The 20,843-nt window shown below is 41.0% G+C and overlaps 1 protein-coding gene across 1 annotated transcript in view; it reads left to right on the plus strand.

Annotated features, from left to right (window-relative positions):
- Col25a1 (collagen type XXV alpha 1 chain) overlaps positions 1–20,843 on the plus strand; it is a 375,262-nt gene that overhangs the window by 252,667 nt on the left and 101,752 nt on the right. Inside the window, 3 exon segments of the mRNA XM_038310855.1 lie at positions 11,747–11,818; positions 12,493–12,600; positions 15,642–15,677. Coding sequence (XP_038166783.1) covers positions 11,747–11,818; positions 12,493–12,600; positions 15,642–15,677 — 216 coding nt within the window.

The following is a 20,843-nucleotide window of genomic DNA, read 5'->3' on the forward strand; positions in this document are numbered from 1 at the left end:
ATGTAAACTTAGTGACTTGTAGGTCCTGAAATCAGAGACCCGTTGGAGAAAAATATAACTTCCATGAAAAACCATCTGTATTTTGTAAGTTGGGCACTGCTTCTATGTGTCTTAAGACATCAGAAAAAAAAAAACATTTTTACTCAAGCGAAACACTGTTATTCACTTTGTTCTTTTTTTTATTTACTGGCAAATAAAGCAAATAAATTGTTTAACATTTACCAAAAATTTATGATTTTATGGGAAGAAAAACTGTAGCTTCTGGCACATATGGACACATCCCTTTGATTAAAGAAACATCAAGTAAATTTAAATGGAGAATTGATTTTAACAAAAATGCACATGAAGCTTAACTTTGACTCTCATTTTCAACAACTTCTAAGATGATTTCATCTTTAGTGTTGGCTTTGTTGTATGGACTATTGTCATTTACATACTTGAAGTTAGGAAGTATTTGAAAGGAATTTGAGGCAAAATTAGAACATTATCAGAATAGTTATTTCAAGTAAAATATATATACAAATTAATGTCACTTTTAAAATTTGAATGCATGACTGGCAACTTGGCTCAGTGTAAGGCACTTCCTGCCAAGCCTGACAATCCCCAGAAACCAAGTGGTAAGAAGAGATTAGGCTCCTGAAATTTGTTCTGACCTCCACACACTGACTGTGACATGGACTACTCCCACCCCCTAACACACAATACATAAATGCAAAGAATTTAAAAGTTGAATGAACAGACATTCCAGTGTGTGGTATATTACTTCATGTAAATAAAACCCATACTTCTTCCACAGAGTAATAACACCATCAGATGCAACCAGGAAATGAAAACAAAAATGTAGAAATTGCATCATCTTGTAATTTCTTATTTTCCTTAAATGTTTTCATACTATATATTTTGGCCATATTATTTTGCCTCTCCTCTCCCAGTTTCTCTTAGATCCTCCCCATCTCACTCAACTCCAAGAAAGAAGAGAAAAAGGAAATGAACAGACAAAAAATAATTAAAAGAAAACAAAAAGTACACATACATATCCACATAAACATGGAGTTTGCCTTGTGCTGGTCAACTAGTCCTGAGCATGTGGCCTACCCCGGAGTATGGCTGACACACCCGGTGACTCTCTTGTCCTAGGATTACTATTGCTGTGATGAAACACAATTACTAAAAGCAATTAGGGAGGAAAGGGTTTATTTCACTCACAGTTGCATATACTGTTCATCAACAGAAGCAGTGAGGGCAGGAGCTCATGCAAGGCAAGAAGAACCTAGAAGGACCCTGGTGGCAGGAGCTGATGCAGAGGCCATGGAGGAGTGCTGCTTACTGGCTTTCTGCCCATGGCTTGCTCAGCCTCCTTTTTTTTCAGAACCCAGGACCAACACCACACATGATGGACTGGGCCCTTCTACATCAATCGCCAATTGAGAAAATGTCCTACAGGCTTGCCTATAGCCAGATCTTATCGAGGCATTTTCTCAGTTGAGGTTCCCTTCTTGAAGATAACAACTAGCTTGTGCCAAGTTGACATTAAGCTATCTAGCACATCCTCCATGGAAAGAAACTGATTATCCTTCTCCCAGCAGAAATTAATTGCAAACAGCTTTTTGTTTAGGAGTGCACTGATCCGTGGCTATAGCAGAATGTTTGTTATTGGAAGTCATTTTATTGGTGCTGTTTCAGCAGAGTAATAGTTGTCACTTTTCCTATCTGGAGTCAGGTCCTTGGCTGCTTTAGTAGTATCAGGTTGGGTTCCACATCATGGAGTTGGCCTTAAGTCCACTTTTTAAGAAGTGATTAGTTACTCTCATAACATCTGTACCACTTTTGCACCAGTGTACCTTGCTGGCAGGTCACTGAGCTCCTCTAAGGAAGGGGAAATAGAATATGTTATAAAGAGATAAAGGGGAAACTAGAATAGGAGGATTAAATGGGGAAGGGAATGGGAAGGTAGGGTAAATGAGGAAATATGGGAAAAGACAACATATTATATAATGACAAGAATTAGACATAGTTTCCCAAAATTTAGAACATTCTCTTCTGAAAGTCTTAAACTGTAATTTTACTGTAGAGCATAACAGCTTCTTTAACTTAGAGTTCAAATCATAGGAATGATTTCATTATTTAGGAATGCACCTCTTTGCATAAAGAAATTATACACTGACTTGTACCTCTCAACTATAACAACCAGATTTTGAATTTTTGTGCTTGAGAATCATTATTTCAAATTACAGAGTAGTATTGATACTATGAGAGCTTGTAACCTTTCTCTAAGCATCAGCACAACAAAACAAAGTCAGCCGTGGTGATGAGTATTTTGTTTAGAGACTAAACACTTGCTTCTAATTTAGCATTCAAGAGTGTTGCACCAGAGATGCACCATTCATGTCTGCTAATTATAAATGTGATTATATATTATTTAAGAAATTAAGTAAAAGATGTATACCATGAAACTGTTAATCAGGACAATCACAATTAAGATGTAAAACCAAAGAGTAAAAAGTAAATCTCTTCTAAATTGTTCCAAACTAGCACAAATTATAACATGTAACTCATGTCATGAATTTAAGCTAGGCATCTCTCAGACTGGCCTTTATTGACAATAAAGATCCCAATTCATTGCCTCCAATCAAAACTTATTCCTTGTTCTATACTCGTCCATTCTGTTCAAGTTCCCTTTTTTGTCTTCAATTTTGTACTAAGTTTACACTCTCCCTTGCAAGTCTCAAAGTTCAATGTGTTTCAGAATTTAGAGTATTGAGAAGCTAGGAAGTTGGTAGTGTTCATACACTGCATATTGGGTGAGAGCTGTCACCCTGTAATCCAGCCAGCGAGTTCTTCAGTGGGATGAGAGCGTATTCACGCTAGGAAGGCTTTCAGGCAGAAACAGCCTCACATCTGTTTGAGGAAGGGTTTTGTCACTGGACACATCTGGCACAAACTTAAAAGAAAAACACTAAGCTTAGGAAAAATATTTCCTCTTCAGCCATTTTGAATTTTGGAATTGCAGATAAGAAATTACAGGGTATATATAGACTTGGTTTTTAATCTGATTTTCCTAACTCTGGTAGTGTTTGTTATCTTCCTTAAACCCACTTATTATTGCCCACTAATTCTCCTTTAAGTATTCTTAAAACCCCCCACATTCACAGCCTATCAGATTCTTCCAGGCTTTTTCCCTAAGACTATGCCTGATCCCTACCTTCATTCATCTCAAATTATGCCTTTGAGAGCCTTCCCCCTTCCTCCAGACTGAATGCTATTAACGGTTGTTTCTTCCCCTAATAAGAGCAGCAGCTTAGTATGTTTCCCATGTCAGTTGCTGTCTGTGTTAATGCTCCTCTCTCCATCCTTTCTTGTGCTGTTAGTAAAGGACGCTGCTTTCTGAGGGAGTGCTCTTCTCGCCCGTCTAAACTCACACCGAATCCTACAACTCTCTTCGTTGACAGTACGCCAACCTACCCCAGGGACAGAGCAAGTTCTTAACTTGAAGGGGGAGTACCTAGAGCTCCACAGAGGAGCTCAGCATGCCATCAGAAGAGGGAGATGGATATTCTTTTGCTCTCAGTGTTATCTTGACCATGGAGTCAGTCGGTAACCACCACGCGTCTCAAGAACTTCCATTGACAAGTCTTAAACTGACTAGACCTCGATAAAGTCCTCCCTTACCACGTGGCCTACCTTAGCTCTTGTCCTATGCACCCCCGTATCTTCAGTTAAATCATCATCCTCCACTTTGAAGTATGAATATCATTTTTTAAAAAATGCCATAAGAAACCTTATTTACTCTTCTGTAGGAACTTGACTTCTAAATCTGACCCTCAACTTCTCTGAGTTGACCGAAAAATGAACCCCAGTCTCCTTGGGGTTTCTCCACTTTCCTCTTCCACTTAGTCTATTTCACAATTCCTGGTTGATGTGTGTGTGTGTGTTTGTGTGGGGGGGGTTATCATTCTCCACACTTTGTTTTAGAAAAGTGGCATGGCTTTGTGTAACACGAATAATAAAAACCCAGAGACAGATTTGGGGTTCAAGCTGAAGGTCAGAAAAGAAAAACAGCCAAGCCACTAGAAAAATCTTACCTCTATCAAGGCTGAACTATCAAAGCAAGTGCAGACTGAACCCTGAGCCTTTGTCTCCTCCTTTGTCTATTATTCCCCTTTAGTGCTGGGATTAAAGGCATGTAGCTCCCTAGTACAAGGATTAAAGGTGTGAGCCATCACCATCTGAATCTATTTCTGCATTGGTCTTGCATAGCCCAGGGTGACCTTGAACTCACAGAGATCCATCTGCCTCTGTCTCCCAAATCCTGAGATTAAAGGTGTGTGACACCATTACCTGGCCTCCAGTGGCTAGCTTTACCTTCTGATCTTCAGGCAAGCTTTATTTACTAAGACATTAATAAACTATTACTATAGCCTCATCCATTTTCAGTGCCCCTCGGGCACAGCATCATAGCTGAGCTGTGTACCTAGATAGTCTTTTGCTTTCTGTGCTGTCTTCCAGCCAAGAGACTCTCGTGTAAGGGTGTTCCAAACTGTCCCTCTAGGACTGTCACACAGCCACTTCTTCATTGGCTGTCACCACCTTTCTGACTTGCTGTCATCTTCTTTGTCTGTGCTGAGATCCACTCACCCTCTTTCCGTTTACAAGTACCCTGAAGGTATTCTTTTTAATCCCTACAAATGTTAGTACAAAAGTCTGATTTACCACCCTGCTTCCTTATTGAGGAAGTAAGCAGAGAGCCAGCGAAGAACATAGCTGGGGGGGGGGGGAGGGGGCTAGAGGTAGGGTGGAGGAAAGAGGAAAGATGCAGAGGAGGAGACGCATAGCAAAACTCATCCCAGCAGAGGCCGGGGAGAAGGCCTGCCTCGTTTATGTCTGCAATTTCAATGTCAAAAGCCTTCACTTGCTTATGGTAGAATATTATTAAATTCTTCTAGAATGAATGAATGAATAAAAGGCAGGAGGGAAATGCAGAGGCTGCCTGCAAAGAATTATGGAAAACTTCATGGTTGAAAGGGTATCCCAGACCAAATGCAAAGACATGAATCTTGGTTCTGATACTTATAGTTAGGTGGGCAAAGCCCTTAACTTCTCTGCCATTTTTCTGCCAAATGGTTGGTGTGGGGATTCAAAGAGCGTTTTCTTAGCTGGCACACAGGGAGCATCAGTGTGACAGCCAGAAGTATCACTATTATCATCATTGACTTTTTTTAAATTTCCATTTAAAACTCTGATGCAGGATTCTGCTCTGGAAATTGATATGGAGAGAATAGCTCTGACTCAATTAGAGCTAACTTTTAATAAAGTTTTATACAGATTTCCATGTCTGTGCCTCTCTGCACGGTGCCAGTCTGTTGTTTTTCTGTCTCTGACATCCTCCTGTGTCTGTACTTCTGCACGACCCTCAGGCCAGGACCACTTTTCTGTAATCCTGCTTGTTCTTATGGGGTTTCTCGGTATCACGTCTTTCGGGGATACTTTTCAGCAAACCTTGGCCCTTCTTAAGAGATTCTATACTAGTAGAGTCTTTTGCTCCGTTCATATCGCTTAGACGGTTTCTGCACTGAGCAGTTTCAGAATAACTCCCTTGCCGTCACTCCGCGCATTCAGAGACCCTTTGTATTTTCTCTCTAGTTGACATCTTAATCACTATGCAATTTAAAGAGGTTTTTTAGTGTAGAGATTACGTTGCTCTCTCTTTGATATTTAAAATCCACACTTGTCACTCACATACAGAAGGCCTAATTACTGAGGTTGCTGGACTTAATATTTATAATGAAACACAATAGAATTGGATTATCCGTGAAATGGAAAATTCGTTTTTGAGCAACTGAAAATATTTGCGAGTAGAAAACTAGTCCCTTCCACAGTTGATATTCTTTAAGTAAGTCTTTCCCACAAGTTATAGATTATGATCCTCACCAGTTCCTACTGGCATGTTAGGTAGTCGTTCGGGGAAACCCTTTTAGCCTTTTCTCTTCTTTTAGTTGGTTTTCTTTTTTGGACAGAGGGGCTGCATCATCTACTCCATTGCAGAGCAATTTGACAGCAGCTTTCTTTCATGCAGTGTCTTATGGCTTCAGCCTCATCCTAGTTAAACCAAAGTCATCCTTGGGCCTCCATGGTTTTGCATTCTATTAAAGCATTTCTCCATGTGGCCTCCCTTAGCTAGAAGTCCTTTTATCTGCTTATAGGAATATTTATCTTTTCTTATGCACATGTGTGCCCGTCGTAATGACTATTTTTGTAATGCTGGATGTATTTCAGGCAAACAAAGTCACTGTAGTATATGTTATGGAAAAACTCAAGAGATTCTTATTTTTCATAACATAAATGCTTTACGGTGCTTCGTCCATAAGATGGTTTGCTTTTGAGGGCTCTTGATCCCTTATTGCTAAAATATTTATCTTCCCCTGCATATCTATTCATACAGCCCCATGTGCTATCCTTAGCTCGTTCACATTATGGACCATTTATGCGCACTTATAAAGCAAATGAAGAATGCAACATAAAAGTACATGTGCCTTTCATTTTGAGACATTTACACAGTAGAATTTTTGTGAAGAAAGGTAGCCTCTCCCTGCAGGTGCAGGCACTTGTTATTAAACCTCTTCTTGGTTGCTCCCATCCCTGCTCATCCCTGAAGTCTTAACTCTTCCCCATATCTGTATTCTCTCCATGGTCCCCGTAGATAACTTATGTGGCCACACGACTCCTGATCTCAGCTCTATCTTATTTATTTATTTACTTATTTGTGTTTTAATCAGCCTAAATTTAATGGATTCCACCCCAACATTTCCACATATGTATATCTTTGGGTTTTGCTTATTCGCCAGCTATTGCCCTCTCTTGCCCCCTGGCCCCCCAGCTGGTCTGCTTTTCTACCCAAATAGTTCCACCTCCGCTCTCGTGCCTAGCGTGGACACACAAGCCTCTTTCTTTTTTCATGAACGTATCCAATTACCATCCCATTACTCAGTTCAAGTTTAGCAAATCCATGTCAGTGCAACATCTGGGGCAACATCTGCCTCGAACCCCCACTTGACCTCTGCATCCCCTCTACCTCCTCTCTGTTATTCCAGCTAAGTCATGTGAGCACACTCTAATCCCCATTCCCACTCTTCTCTGTACGAAAGGAGCAAATGTTGAGAACTCTTATTCTTTAACAGCACCAGGAACTACTGATTGGTCCCTGCCCTGGTCCTATGACAGTTATCCAGCTGAACCAGGTCTTCCTAAGGTCTTCCTTAGGTCTCTGTTTTCAGTTCTACTCTTAGACCAATGTCACCTGGGTGTGGGTACAAATCTTACTCCTCTTTATTGATCATCTACTTGTTTTTAATACTTTCTTCCTTGCTTGCTTATATTTGAGATGAGGTCTTGCCAAACAGCCCAACCTGGCTAGCCTTAAACTTCAGCTTGGGATCCTCTTGCCTCAGACTCCCATGTGCTAGAATGACAAATATTTGCCAAGGTGCCTGGCTCTGGTTTTCCGAGTCTACCACCATAGTAGTTATCAATCCATATGGTTCCCACCCACCTATTTTCTTTGACTTTCTTAGGTGTTAAATGCTGTGAGCTTGGGATCCTCTTTGCCATTAAATCTCTATGATGCGGCACACGGAGTGCTACCTGAAATGCAATCAACAAAGGCTACTTATGTGCTGCTGTCAGTCTGTAAGCTCTCCAGTATTAATCAATAAAACAAATAGAAATAAATGATCATAAACACAAACTAGAACATTTAAAAATCTGAAAGTAGACATCTAGGATGACGTTTCTGTCTCTATCAGTGCTTTATTAACTATATTTGACAAAACAAAATTTCTCACTAAAACATAATGATGTCATACTTGTTATTACTGAATATACAATTAAAATGATCATGGCATCTTGGCCTCATGGCTACTAAGTAATCAGGAGCCTTTCTCATGACTTATCTATTTGTGTACGTGTAAACATGCACAGGGGTGTGTTTATCTAAAGGGGGACAATGGGTTTTGCCGTCCTCGTGTGATGCAGGCAGAGCAATGACTGAGAAGGTACCTACTGCACATCAGGAAAATGCAGTAATGGATGCCTTGAGGGTCTGCACTCTCGGGTGTGAGTGTGGGATGCATGAGGTAGCCTGTATTTACATACGTGTTCATCTCGTTTCTTAAGAATTCAAAATATTTAGGGGTGAAAATATGTTCAGATTATACCAACATTTCAGCTTATTTCTGGATTCTTTCACCGTGTTTTTCTGAGACACCTTTTTCTCCCCCACACCCACTTGAACCATCTGTGTAGCAGGCAAGTTGTATGAGACGTAAAGCAGAGGGAGATCTCTGCGTTTCACTATCGAAAGGGCTGGGACAAGTGCTGGGAAATGGCCCGCCTAAGAGTGCACATCTGCATGAACAGCTAGGGGAGCCAGAAATCGCTAGCATAGAAAGACAGGTCCTGAAGTTGGGTGCTCAGCACCAAGGCTCTGGTACCGTCCTGTAAGAAGCACAGTCTGCCTGGAAAGTAGATGAAGCCCTCTACAGTGGGATGCAGTATCACCCCCAAATGGTAACACGTCTTAAAACTTATGCATTCTACTCCAATATAATAATAATATAACAATACTTGTTTAACATTAAAAAAAAAACTTGGGTGAGTTTTACTGCATAATTTTTAATGGAAAATTCTTTACAATAAAGCCTTAATGTAAAATTTTTTATATGCTTACTATTAATTAAAACTAGCTTAAACGTTTAGGGTCACTTTCCCCCATTTTGAGAAGCACAGATTCGTGCTAGAATTTAAGAGGGCCCTTCTGTGTGCTTTTCTTTTAATCTGTTACAGATAACCTCCGAGGTCATTTTAGAAGTCTTTTAAATTTCAGCTCTAATCCCACCGGGTAGCGCTTCAAAGTTAATGTGACCGAGATACCTTAGCTAGTAATGCAAAATAAAGGGCTTCAAATGTAGATTGCTGGTTTCAGAGCTACCCGGCCACTTCCCTCTTAGCTCTCCCTGGAAGCCCAAACCAAGAAGTGACCCAGCTTAGGGCTTTTGTGTGACTATGCTGCAAATATGCTCAGGCGACAATCTGGTCCCGCTCAAATATGGATACGAGAGGTGACTTATTTATATGTTGAAATTTCTGAACGTTTGAAAGGCCTACCATGTGTGCTGTTAAAAGGTTTTTAATTTAAAATTATTGTGTTAGATAATCATGCTTCAAGTGACAGTGTGATTTATCGCCACTAATCAAGATTCTGATCCCTCCTAGACTTCGTGTTTGTATCTGGTTTTGTTCTCTCTTACATAAATATGAGGTTTACATATAAAATTCTGACTGTGTAATATAGGGCTAATGAGTCACAGATGGATAGATCCTGGCACATTACCATCTAATAACATTTTAAACTCATATTCCACAGTAAAAACAAAAGCAAATGGTACACATCTGTTTTCCACCTCGTGGCATTTCTGAGGTAGTGTAGAGTCGATGCTTCACGTAGGGAGAAGACGACGACACAGGTCACCTCAAACCCGCCCAGCCACTTCATATCTTATCAAGCAGATCTGGCACAAGGGGTGAGGGCTCCTTTGCTTAGCTTCCTGAGAACTCAGAGCACTCAGCAGTGAGGACCAAAGGCTGAATCAATAGGACTGAGGCACATCTTCATGCTACAGACCTCATTTTACTTGATTTTCTTTAAAAAAAAAAAATTCTCAATCTCTGACCTTTACTAAATGGATGTATATATTAGCAAATGCCAAAGAGTTGCAATGTTTTTAACCCTATTTATGAGTGTATGTGTGTGTGTGTGTGTGTGTGTATATATATATATATATATATATATATATATATATATATATATTAGCATAGTATTAATTATATTATTTAGCAATATATATATACACTCACTAATATAATTAATATTATACTAATACACACACACACACACACATCCTCAAACAGAAGGGTAGAACAGACAGCGGAAACTGAGGCCATCCATTCTTGGACTGTCATTAACTTATATAGTAAACACGTTCTATAGTTTAAAAGGGACTAAAAGGCTTCAGTTTCAAATGTTTTTTTTTTTTTAAAAAAAGAAATGGAGCAAAGTCAAAATTTTTCTTTCGGATTTCCCCAGTTGGTACCACTGTGAGGAAAACGATGTCGCTGGCTGCAGTCTTGGCCCCTGTAGCCTCCTCCCCGCCCCCCACTCTCCTTGTCTAAGGAATCCGGAGCCACTTTTCTGTTTTTAGGGGTTGGATGATCAGTCAAATTCTTTTGGAACAGCTACGTGACAGAGCGATTACTGTAAAGTGTGATTGTAAATCACTCTGACGTGACATACACATTATAAAAGACAGATTTCCATCTACTACCTCACAAAGGTTCCTGAAACCAAGGCAGAGACCGAGATCCATCACATGAGTACAGAGAGGAATTTTGATTTGTTGGGTAGTAACATTTATTTTATGTGGCAAACTGTTTGTTCCGAAGAATACTTCCAACCTGACAATAAAACTCTGTTCACTGTTGTTGTTGATAAAAGAATTAATATGTGTGCTATATGTATTGTATGTCCTAATTTGTAAACAGAATACCAGTGGGTAGAATGTTGTCATAGCAACGTCTGCAGTTATCCCCAGTTTGCACTAACCCTTTAAAAAGAAGATTCCAGAAATATTAAGAGCTGCAAACTGTACACATGAATGCATATCCCATCACAATGAGTCCGCAGCCTGGCCATTCCATGCTTTACAGAATGGCTGTTTTTCTTGGAAGCCTCTTGTGTCTAATATGTTAAAGTGTGTTCAGAACTTCAGCTGGAAGGGGAAGTTTTATGCATGCACCTTGTTTTTGTTTGTCTACCGGTGAAATGTCTGTGTGACGTTTTGTGTCGTGTTGTTTTGGTGTTGTGCCACGTTCATAGGGCCTGCCAGGCTTCCCCACAGTTGCTGCCCTGCACAGCAATCAGATCCTCACCGTCAAGGTTTGTGAATGATATTCATGCTTACTCGGTCAGAACCGCAATCAGCATAAGGGTGAGCAAGAACCGTCCATGGGCTTTCCCAGCTTCTGCTCCTATTGCCAGGTGACTGAGCTGGGCACGTGGGACTTCCAGTGTACCAGGGAGGTCAGACGTGGTCTAAGAAAGAACCTCTTGTGCATTCATGAGGCAGATAATGAAGTTAAACGTGTACAGCGACAATCAGAAGCATGGCTTCCTAGAAGGCGGTCTCATATCCGTGGCTGGATTCATACATATTCCAATGCTCTATGATTCTTTCCCAGCCAATCATGTAACTCTAAGGATTCTAAGCTTGGGGTGTCCATACCTGGTTCATGCCACATTATGCTGGTTGACAAATCTGACGGAACTGGAACTGGTGCTCTGTCCACAGACTCTTTTCCTCAGGGTGCAGAATACAAGGTCATTCTGGTTCACTCGCTTCTGGGAGTGGATGCACTAAAACATACTCCCCCCAACACCCAAATGATGGGGTATCCAAATGAAGGGGTACTAAAGGTACTCGATTCTAATCAAAAGCCAGGATTCATTCCATTTCAGGGCTGTCTTTCTTCCAGAGAGGCCGAGGGTCTGCCAGACATGAGTGCCAGTTCTCTTTCATTGGATGGTCATTATGAATCTAATGTGTATATCTTTATTTCTTTCTTGGGGCCTTCTGACGCTTATCCCTCAACTCTCTCACCTCTGAACTTCAACCTTTGACCTCACCTGACTGATCAGATGGTGTTTCCTAAGATCAATCATGGCTTTCTCTCTGCTGATCAGCAGCTCATTAAACGGCGGCTGATTAAGGTAGTGCTGCTTCCTGCTGGAGTCTGTGTTCTCCTCCGTGTTCAAGTACTGTCCTGGGCACAGCTGCTTTGCTTTGATCTCTTACGCATGGCGCACAGAGGGTGGGGGGTGTCTTTGTAAATATGTCAGAATAGGGTTGTGTTTGGTGACTTATAGTATAGAAAGCCACCTGGTTTGGTTCTTTTTTAAAAAAAAAATCAAGATAACTTCAATTGCAATCAGCAATAGACACGTTTCCCAAGCTCTCTGGCTCTGATAAATTACACAGCTACTATGCAATGGAGCAGGAGCCCACTATGCTTTATCATTGATTCTGTGAACAAATATATTTTCAAACTAAAAAATGCAACCACCCGTTGATCAGGATAGATGTATCCTATAGAGCATTGCCCTTAAACAGGGCTTTGTTCGGCTCTGAATGCAGTAATCAACAGTGCACTCCGAGAGCCGTGCTGTGGGGACGAGAGCTGCTTCGGTTTTCCTAGCATCTGTTTGGCTCTCCCACAATAAATACTTGCTCCTGGCTGACAGGTAGCTTGCCAGTCAGCTTCATATTTATGGTGGCCTGGTTTCTTATGGGTAAATATAGATAATATGAATTTAAAATGCTGAAATGCAACCTGAACGTTAATCGCTCATGATTATTGTTGCTTCATTCCCTTCCTCCCTTCCAGGGTGACCAAGGACAAGCAGGGCCTCCAGGACCCCCAGGCCCTCCGGGTCCAAGAGGCCCACCTGGGGACACAGGAAAGGATGGCCCCCGAGGGATGCCAGGAGTACCCGTGAGTTTCTTCCTGGATTGTTGTGCTCCAATATTTTTGTTCCATGTTTAGGGAGAGAGAGAGAGAGAGAGAGAGAGAGAGAGAGAGAGAGAGAGAGAGAGAGAGAGAGAGAGAGAGAGAGGGAACAGGTGACAAGGGACAGTAGGGCCAAGAGTTCTGGTGACCAGAGAAGGCTGGGGAGGTGGGATGAGAGGTAAGGGCCCTCCAGCAATGTTTCACTTCATATCTGGGCCCAAGAAGAGCCAGAGACCTGAAGACGGTACCTGGATGGATCTCAGGTGAGCTTTGGGACATACGCAGTGAGAAACGCCCCATCTTGCCTGTATCTTGCCTGCCATTGAGTATGCAACTGCCTCTTTGCGTAAAGTGGGTTATTCATGAGAAAAACGAAGCCAACTATCAATCCTGTTTTCTCAAAGGCCCACAGTGGACACAATAAAGCGCCACATGGCTAATGGAAGGCAAGTGGAGCTTTCTAACATCGATCCCTTGCACATGACCTGGCTAAGAGTGTTTCATGATAACAAATTAATGACTTAAGCGCCAGAGGGTGTGACCGTGTATCATTTGACATGTGCATCTGAGGCTTATCAACAGAAACCATTTTTAATGATCTAGAATAAACTAGAATTAGTTATAGCAATAACAAAAACATGGGGCACTGATAAATGATATGACTTGGTCCATGCAACCCAACCATTTCAAGGAATATTTGGACAAGATTAAAAAAAAAATGACTGGGTTGATATTGTAATTCCAGGGCTAGAAATTAAAGTTTGCTGCTGAGTTAACTTTTATTGAATAAATTGTTTAAATTGTTTTTATTAGTGATGTTCTAGTTCATAGGTAAAGATGAAAATATTTTCTAACAAAGTAGAAATATTTGAAAATAAAACCCAGTGGGGGAAATCGAGATCAGCCATGGTTGTTAATGTTACTGTATGTTGTCTTGACATTTTTAATGCGCATATTTTTGTATCGCTTTTCTAAGAATTAATCCATGTGTGAAGATACAGGGCCTTTTATCCCTTTTTGCTGGCATCTTCTCCAAAGCCCCACGTTCCTTTCTGAAGGTTGTGTGTCTGCTCATAGGAAATTAGGAACAGACTCAGTTGCCCATTGGGGATGCTTTCCCTGAACGTTTGAAGGTGGCCAATTCATCCTAACCCTGCCTGTTTAATGTTTGACATTTTCTTAGACTGGTGCTCCTGGGAGAGCCTTCAGTGGCTTCGGAGGATGGACAACTCTTACTGAGAGCTAGTTACCATAGTCACTGTCCTCCAATAGTTAAAAACATTTGCTGGTCAGCATGGTGGTGTGTGGCCTCAGTCCTGTGATGCCGCACTCACAAGACAGAGCCAGGAAGAGTGCTCTGAGTTCAAGACCAGCATGTGCAGGCTGGAGAGATGGCTCAGTAGTTCAGAGCGCTGGCTGCTCTTTCGTGGAACCCGGATTTGCATCTGAGCATCTACGTGGAAGCTCACAACTGTCTGTAGCTCCACTTCCACAGGGATCCAGCGCTGCCTTTTGACTTCTGAGGACACTGAAAACACATAGTGCACAGACATGTGTGCAGGCCAAATATACATATACATAAAAGAAATATTCTTTTTTTTTTTTTTTGGTTTTTTGAGACAGGGTTTCTCTGCAGCTTTTTTAGAGCCTGTCCTGGAACTAGCTCTTGTAGACCAGGCTGGCCTCGAACTCACAGAGATCCACCTGCCTCTGCAAAAGAAATATTCTTAAGGATACATTTTAAAAACCAGTATGGATTGCACAGTGAGTTCTACCAGTCTAGAGAACAGTGTGGAAATCTGTTTTTAAAAGAACCAAAACAAAGAAACAATAGTCAAACATGTTATTGGTAGAAAAATGGCTAGGTCATCAAATATTATATATTATAGAAGAAGAAGCAAATGTATGCTAGATGTTATTATTAGAAGATAGAGATAAGGGAGCTGAGAGATGGCTCAGTAGGTGAGTGCCATGCAAACTTGAAGGCCAAAGTCTAACCCCCAACATCAAGTTCGTAGCCTCATCATAGGGAAGGCAGAGGCAAGAGTATTCTTGGTGCTTGCTGGCCGCAGCCTAACCAAATCAGTGGAATTCAACTCCAGTGAAAGCCCTACCTCAAAAGTCAGGCTGACTGCAACTGAGAAGACAGCAGATGCCAACCTCTGGTGATGGGGGCCTTTACACAAAGTGCAAATAAACTAAAGAATTCCATAGATAGTTTGTCTTTTATAATGGCTCCGAGGTATTTTGCATATACTATCATAACCACTAGAAAAAATTCTCTGTAGAAGTGAGACAGATGCTGGAGAGATGTTCAGCGGTCAAGCACTAGTTCCCAGCACATGGTTCACCCCTACCTTTAACTTCTGTTCTAGGGGGTCTAGTGTGCTCCTCTGGTCTCTGTGGGTACTGTGCACTTGGTGCACATGCATAAATGTAGGCAACACACGTACATAGAATAGAAATAAATACACATTTTAAAAATTGTGACCTGGAAAATATTGATTTTTGAAAGGCCAGCATCATCTACGCATATTGGAACTACAGGCACATATCTCTATAAACCAGCAACCAGAGGCTGTCAACATGGTGAGACAATAAAACACAACAGCAAGTTCATATTAACCTGTTCATTGTGAAACAAAGCCACACAAAACAGCAGAACATTCTCTATCAGCATTAATAAACATGTCTGACTAATGCAAAGGAGCAAAATTCAAAATCAGCCTCTGCTCATTTTGCTACTAAATAGTATAGAAAAAGGGATTCTCTGGCCTGCAGTGGTTCTGTCTTTGTATCAGTGTGGGAGCACATGAGGATCTAGACCAAGCTTGTTAAACTCTAAAATGCTTATAAGATACAGTCAAAGAAGGACTATCAGCTTTGTTATCTCATTTACAGTCTATTTAATCTTTCAAAAAAATGTAATTGACACTCACAGGACCAAGAAAGTATTGAGGAAAAGAAGATAGCTGAAAAATTTTAAACACTTTCTAATGACTGATCGTTATTAATTTTTTTTAAAGGGTGAACCAGGGAAACCAGGAGAACAAGGCTTGATGGTACGTATCTCAGTTTATTTTTTAATAAAATTAATAGAAAGCTGGGTTGTTAAAAACTATGGTCAAGTTAATGAGTGAGTAATCAACCTTTTTGCATGAGCCGTAACAGACACAGTAATTTCTGAAAGCTCGAAGAGAACAGTCTCTGCTTACTACATGCTAAGGATCACAAGGGTTCTGTTGCTGTGAGGAGACTCAACATGACCACAACAAGAAAAACATTTAATTGGGGCTGTCTTAAAGTTTCAGAGGCTTAGTCTATTGTCATCATGGTACATGGCAGCATGCAGTCAGACATGGTGCTGGAGAAGGAACTGAGAACTACATTCTGATTCACAGGCAGCAGAGAAAGAGAAAGAGGGGGAGAAACTGGGCCTACCCTGAGGTTTCAAAGACCATATCCTCAGTGACACACTTCCTCCATCAGAGCCACACCACCTAATCCTTCTAATCCTATCAAAGAGTTCTGAGTATTCAAATACATGAGCCTATGGGGGCCATTCTCATTCAAACTACCACAACTGTATATCCCTAGAAACAATACTGGGTGGGGGGTGGAGGAATAGGGAGAGAGAGAGAGAGAGAGAGAGAGAGAGAGAGAGAGAGAGAGAGGGGGGGGGGGGGGGGGGGTGGTGTTCGTTCTTACGCGCTTCTACTCTCTCTATCCGCTCGCTCCTCTCTCTATCTCTCTCTCTTCTCGAGAGGTTCCAAAGATAAGAAGAAAGATGCTATAGCAGGTCAGAGGAGCTGACATAATCAGCTTAGTGTAAAAGAGGTTAAATTCAGATATGTGCCAGTTAGTTCTAAAAGAAACCTGCTGGGCTGGGAAGTTAGATAGTTCAGTGGGCAAGAGCATGAAGACTTGAGTTCAGAGCCCCAGTTGGTGTTGAACCTGTAACCCCAGGGCAGGAAGGTGAGGGGCAGGAAGACAGCTGAGAATTACACACACACACACACAAAAAAAAAAACCCTGTACAGTCATAGAAAGAGGCGGGTTTTGGTTTTGTGTTTCTTTCCTTGCTGAAGGGCTCCACTCAGAGAGAAATTTGGGATTCCTATCATTCAGCAAAAGCAGAACCCATGGTGAAATGATGCTGTGTGAACGTGTGTGGACACAACAGTCACTTTTACTTGTGATTTGTTGATCCTTTGCCAGTGTATGAAAGTCATGTCAGCTTGTTGAGGCCTACAGGGCACATCTTCAACCTGCTCTCCACCTCTTCCTCTCTACCTGCTCTAACCGGCTGTATGATTTTTTTAAAAATACATTCTTTTTTCTTTTTTTTTAAAAAAATTTATTATGTATACAATATTCTGTCTGTGTGTATGCCTACAGGCCAGAAGAGGGCACTAGACCTCATTACAGATGGTTGTGAGCCACCATGTGGTTGCTGGGAATTGAACTCAGGACCTTTGGAAGAGCAGGCAATGCTCTTAACCTCTGAGCCATCTCTCCAGTCCCTGTATGATTTTTTTAACCTTATTGGTTATTTTAAAAAAGAAAATTATAAAACATTTATCACGAGTAGTATGGTGCAGTTTCAGAGTGGAAGAAGAATTCTTGGAAGAATAGGCTATAAACTTTGAAATTGTTTTAGGCACCTATAATTTCTATCCTAGGGGATCAGCCAAACCTACTCCTTTTATTCATCCGTATATCAAAATCTACTCGGCATTCTCGGGAGCCCTTGTGCACCCCAAGGCTGTGCAGATGTATCTCTCTCTGGCCCCCACTTCTCACTCTGACACCTGATGCAGCACCCTAAACATATATAGTATTCTTAACTTAACGGGTGCTTTGGAGAACTATATTCTTGCTTTCCCTAACTGTCTATTCTCCAAGATAGAGTATATGAACAATATATAATCTCACTTTCCTTCAGTTTCTAGTTTTATTTTTATTTATGTTCTTGGAGTGCCAGAGTTTGAACCCAGGACCTTACATAAGCTAAGTGCCTGCCCCCACTAAGCTGTTTCCATTTCTAATTTTTTTTTTTTTTTTTTTTTTTTTGGTTTTTCGAGACAGGGTTTCTCTGTAGCTTTGGAGCCTGTCCTGGAACTAGTTCTTGTAGACCAGGCTGGTCTCGAACTCACAGAGATCCGCCTGCCTCTGCCTCCCGAGTGCTGGGATTAAAGGCGTGCGCCACCGCCGCCCGGCTCCATTTCTAATTTAAGTCATTAAATATTAGTGTTTCGCCTAGCCCTAAATTAATTATATTGTTATGTCACTGTGCTTCTATTTCCCAACTCATATAAAAACTTCCTCAAATGCAGATAAATATTGGCCCTATTTTTCTATAAACCTTTCCCCCTCTCTTTAAAGTCTTCAGATGAGTTCATGTCTCGTTTTCTAGATGCAGTCAAGCAATGTAAATGAAATCACAAATGTCCCAAAGACTTATGGGCTTAATGATCTTCTAAAGCGAATTTATAGATGATCTCTTTCAAAAGTGTAAATTATTGCTTTAAGTGAATGTTTCTTTAACATGCAAACTGGTTAAAACCTGTTGTACATCTCTGTGATTATTCACAAATGAATGTAAGCAATGTACAACTCAGACCAATAGTGAGAAAGTTTCTTCCCCCCCCATCCCCAATCCCCATCCCAAAGACAGTCACCGTTCTGACTAGTGTCATCATGAGTTAGCTTTGTCTGCACTTGAATTTTACACTAATCGACTCATACAGTATGTCCACACTTGTGTCTGGACTCTTTCATTCAGCATTATATTTGTGAGATCATCTACTTCTGTTTTAATAGCCTTCACAGCTGTTAAAAAAATAGGAGGAAGAACTTTACTTCCTCTATTACCCCGTTAAAACACCATCAGTCAGAACAGTGGATGAATGAGTGCCTGTCTGACCTTGGGCAAGTCACTTAACCCCTAGATTTCTCGTCTGTATGGAAAAAATAACACTGTCTCTGCTTGCCTTAATAGCTTGACAGAGACAAATGCAATAAATTAGTGGAAATCTCTTTAAAATATGTAATGAGAACTATATATGAATGTGTTATTATCACTCTTTGTCCTCTATACAATATAGATGAGTATGGATTTATAGAACAGATGCATGCATGAAGTTTTTTTTTTTTACATGAATCAGATTCTCATGAATCAACCTATTTTAAAATTGCTAGAGAATTTGGTTCTTTAAAAGAGTCCATTTCAGGGTCTGTTTTTGTAAAGCAGCATAACTCTTTAATTCATTTTCTCTGCAATCTGAGCTAGTATGTTTTATACTTGTCTGCTCACACAAAGGATTCCAGTACATTTTGACCCATCTCAAAAAGAATACTGGAGCCGGGCGGTGGTGGCGCACGCCTTTAATCCCAGCACTCGGGAGGCAGAGGCAGGCGGATCTCTGAGTTCGATGCCAGCCTGGTCTACAAGAGCTAGTTCCAGGACAGGCTCTAAAGCTGCAGAGAAACCCTGTCTCGAAAAACCAAAAAAAAAAAAAAAAAAAAAAAAAAAAAAAAAAAAAAAAAAAAAAAGAATACTGGAAATATATTTGAATTTTTGTTTGTTTCAACTTGGTTTGGTCTGGGATTTCCCACCTTGCCATTTTCCAGGCTGGCCTAGAAATCACTTTGCAACTCAGGCCGGCTTCACACTCATGATCTGCCTGCCTGGTCTCCCACGTTTGGGAATTACAGGAATGTGGCACTACGTTCAGCATTCAGAGTGGTCATTTTCATGAGACAAGAACTCTTCTACAGTTTTTATTTTGCATGTTTCTCTGTGTGTATATGTGTGTGCATGTGTGTGTGTGTCATGCTTGCTCACATGTACACGTACACACAGTGTTTTAACCTAGAAATCTGGAAGGAAGAAGGGTGCAGTGCCTTGGTCGTGCTGGCTTGAAAGCACCTAATGTATGATGTCGTCTTTGTCCTCTGTACAGATCCATAGACTATTGATAGTGGTTGCTGTTCTATGCATCTTGATGGATTATGAGCAGCAAGTGAAGTGTTGCCATTAAATGCCCAGAAACCACAAGAAATCCCATAGATAAGCAGTATTCCTCCTGAGGAAACTGTCGAGCAATGTAAGCAGCCACACAGAAAGACTCCAGGACAGCTCTAGGAAAATGGTTACCAGATCAATGGCAGTATAGCCTGTCCATGCTGTCATTGGAAGTACTGTCGCCTCTCTTCTATTTGTTGTCACCACATCTTCCATTTATCCCATCACATCATCAATTTTTCATGGTGTGACTGCTTATCCGCCAGCTCAAACAAAGCACAGTGAAAAGGGCCACTCTTTTCCTCTTTGGATAGCCCCCCCCCGTTGGTTTGAGCGGCTCAGTAGTGCTTGTTTAGAAGAGGGTTCTAACGATGCGCTGGGGGATCTTTATGAATTTCAAATGTCTCTGATGGTGAAATGAGGACGCGGAAAACCAACCTACAAAGCTGTTTATGAGTGTGTCAGGTAGGGATTTAGTTTCCATAATCCAGGACGATTGTTAGAATTCACAATAACCATCTGAAGATTAACGGGGGGCGGGGAGCCTGAAGCTCAACCAGGCCCACTTCCCTCTAATCCCACTCAGCATCTAGTCTGTAAATGTGACCTTTGGGCTTTCTGAGACATTCTGGGGAGATTTTAAAAAACAGAATCTGGAACTTAAAATTTTTTCACTATATCTAAATAAAAGCAGACACCTCATCCTGTCCCCCAACACGCACTATACCATAAAACCAAACATTCAGCTAAGAGCTGGTCAGAACTGGAAGTGTACAAGGTTGAAATCTAGCACAGGTCATGTCCAGATCTGTCTTCCAAATAGTCTTTCTAAATAGTTATTGGAATTGTATTTAATGGCATCTTTGCTTTAGATTCCCTTACTGCTTTTGTTTTCTTTGACAAGTGAAGATGCTCTTAGTGACATGAAAGGTAGATGTCCTTTTAAAAGGATTTCTTATGTATTTAATAGATATTTATTAATAACATTAATATATTATATGCCCTCTTCTCATATATATGAGAGTTCTATCTGCATGTACAGCTTTATTCCAGAAGTGGGCATCAGATCCCACTATAGATGGTCATGAGACACCATGTGGTTGCTGGGAAATGAACCCAGGTCCTCTGGAAGAGCAACCAGTGCTCTTAATCAAACTGGGCCACCTCTCTAGTCCTGGATGGCATTTTTAATGCCTATTAA

The sequence above is a fragment of the Arvicola amphibius genome, chromosome 14 (genome assembly GCF_903992535.2).
Source record: "Arvicola amphibius chromosome 14, mArvAmp1.2, whole genome shotgun sequence".
NCBI lineage: Eukaryota > Metazoa > Chordata > Mammalia > Rodentia > Cricetidae > Arvicola > Arvicola amphibius.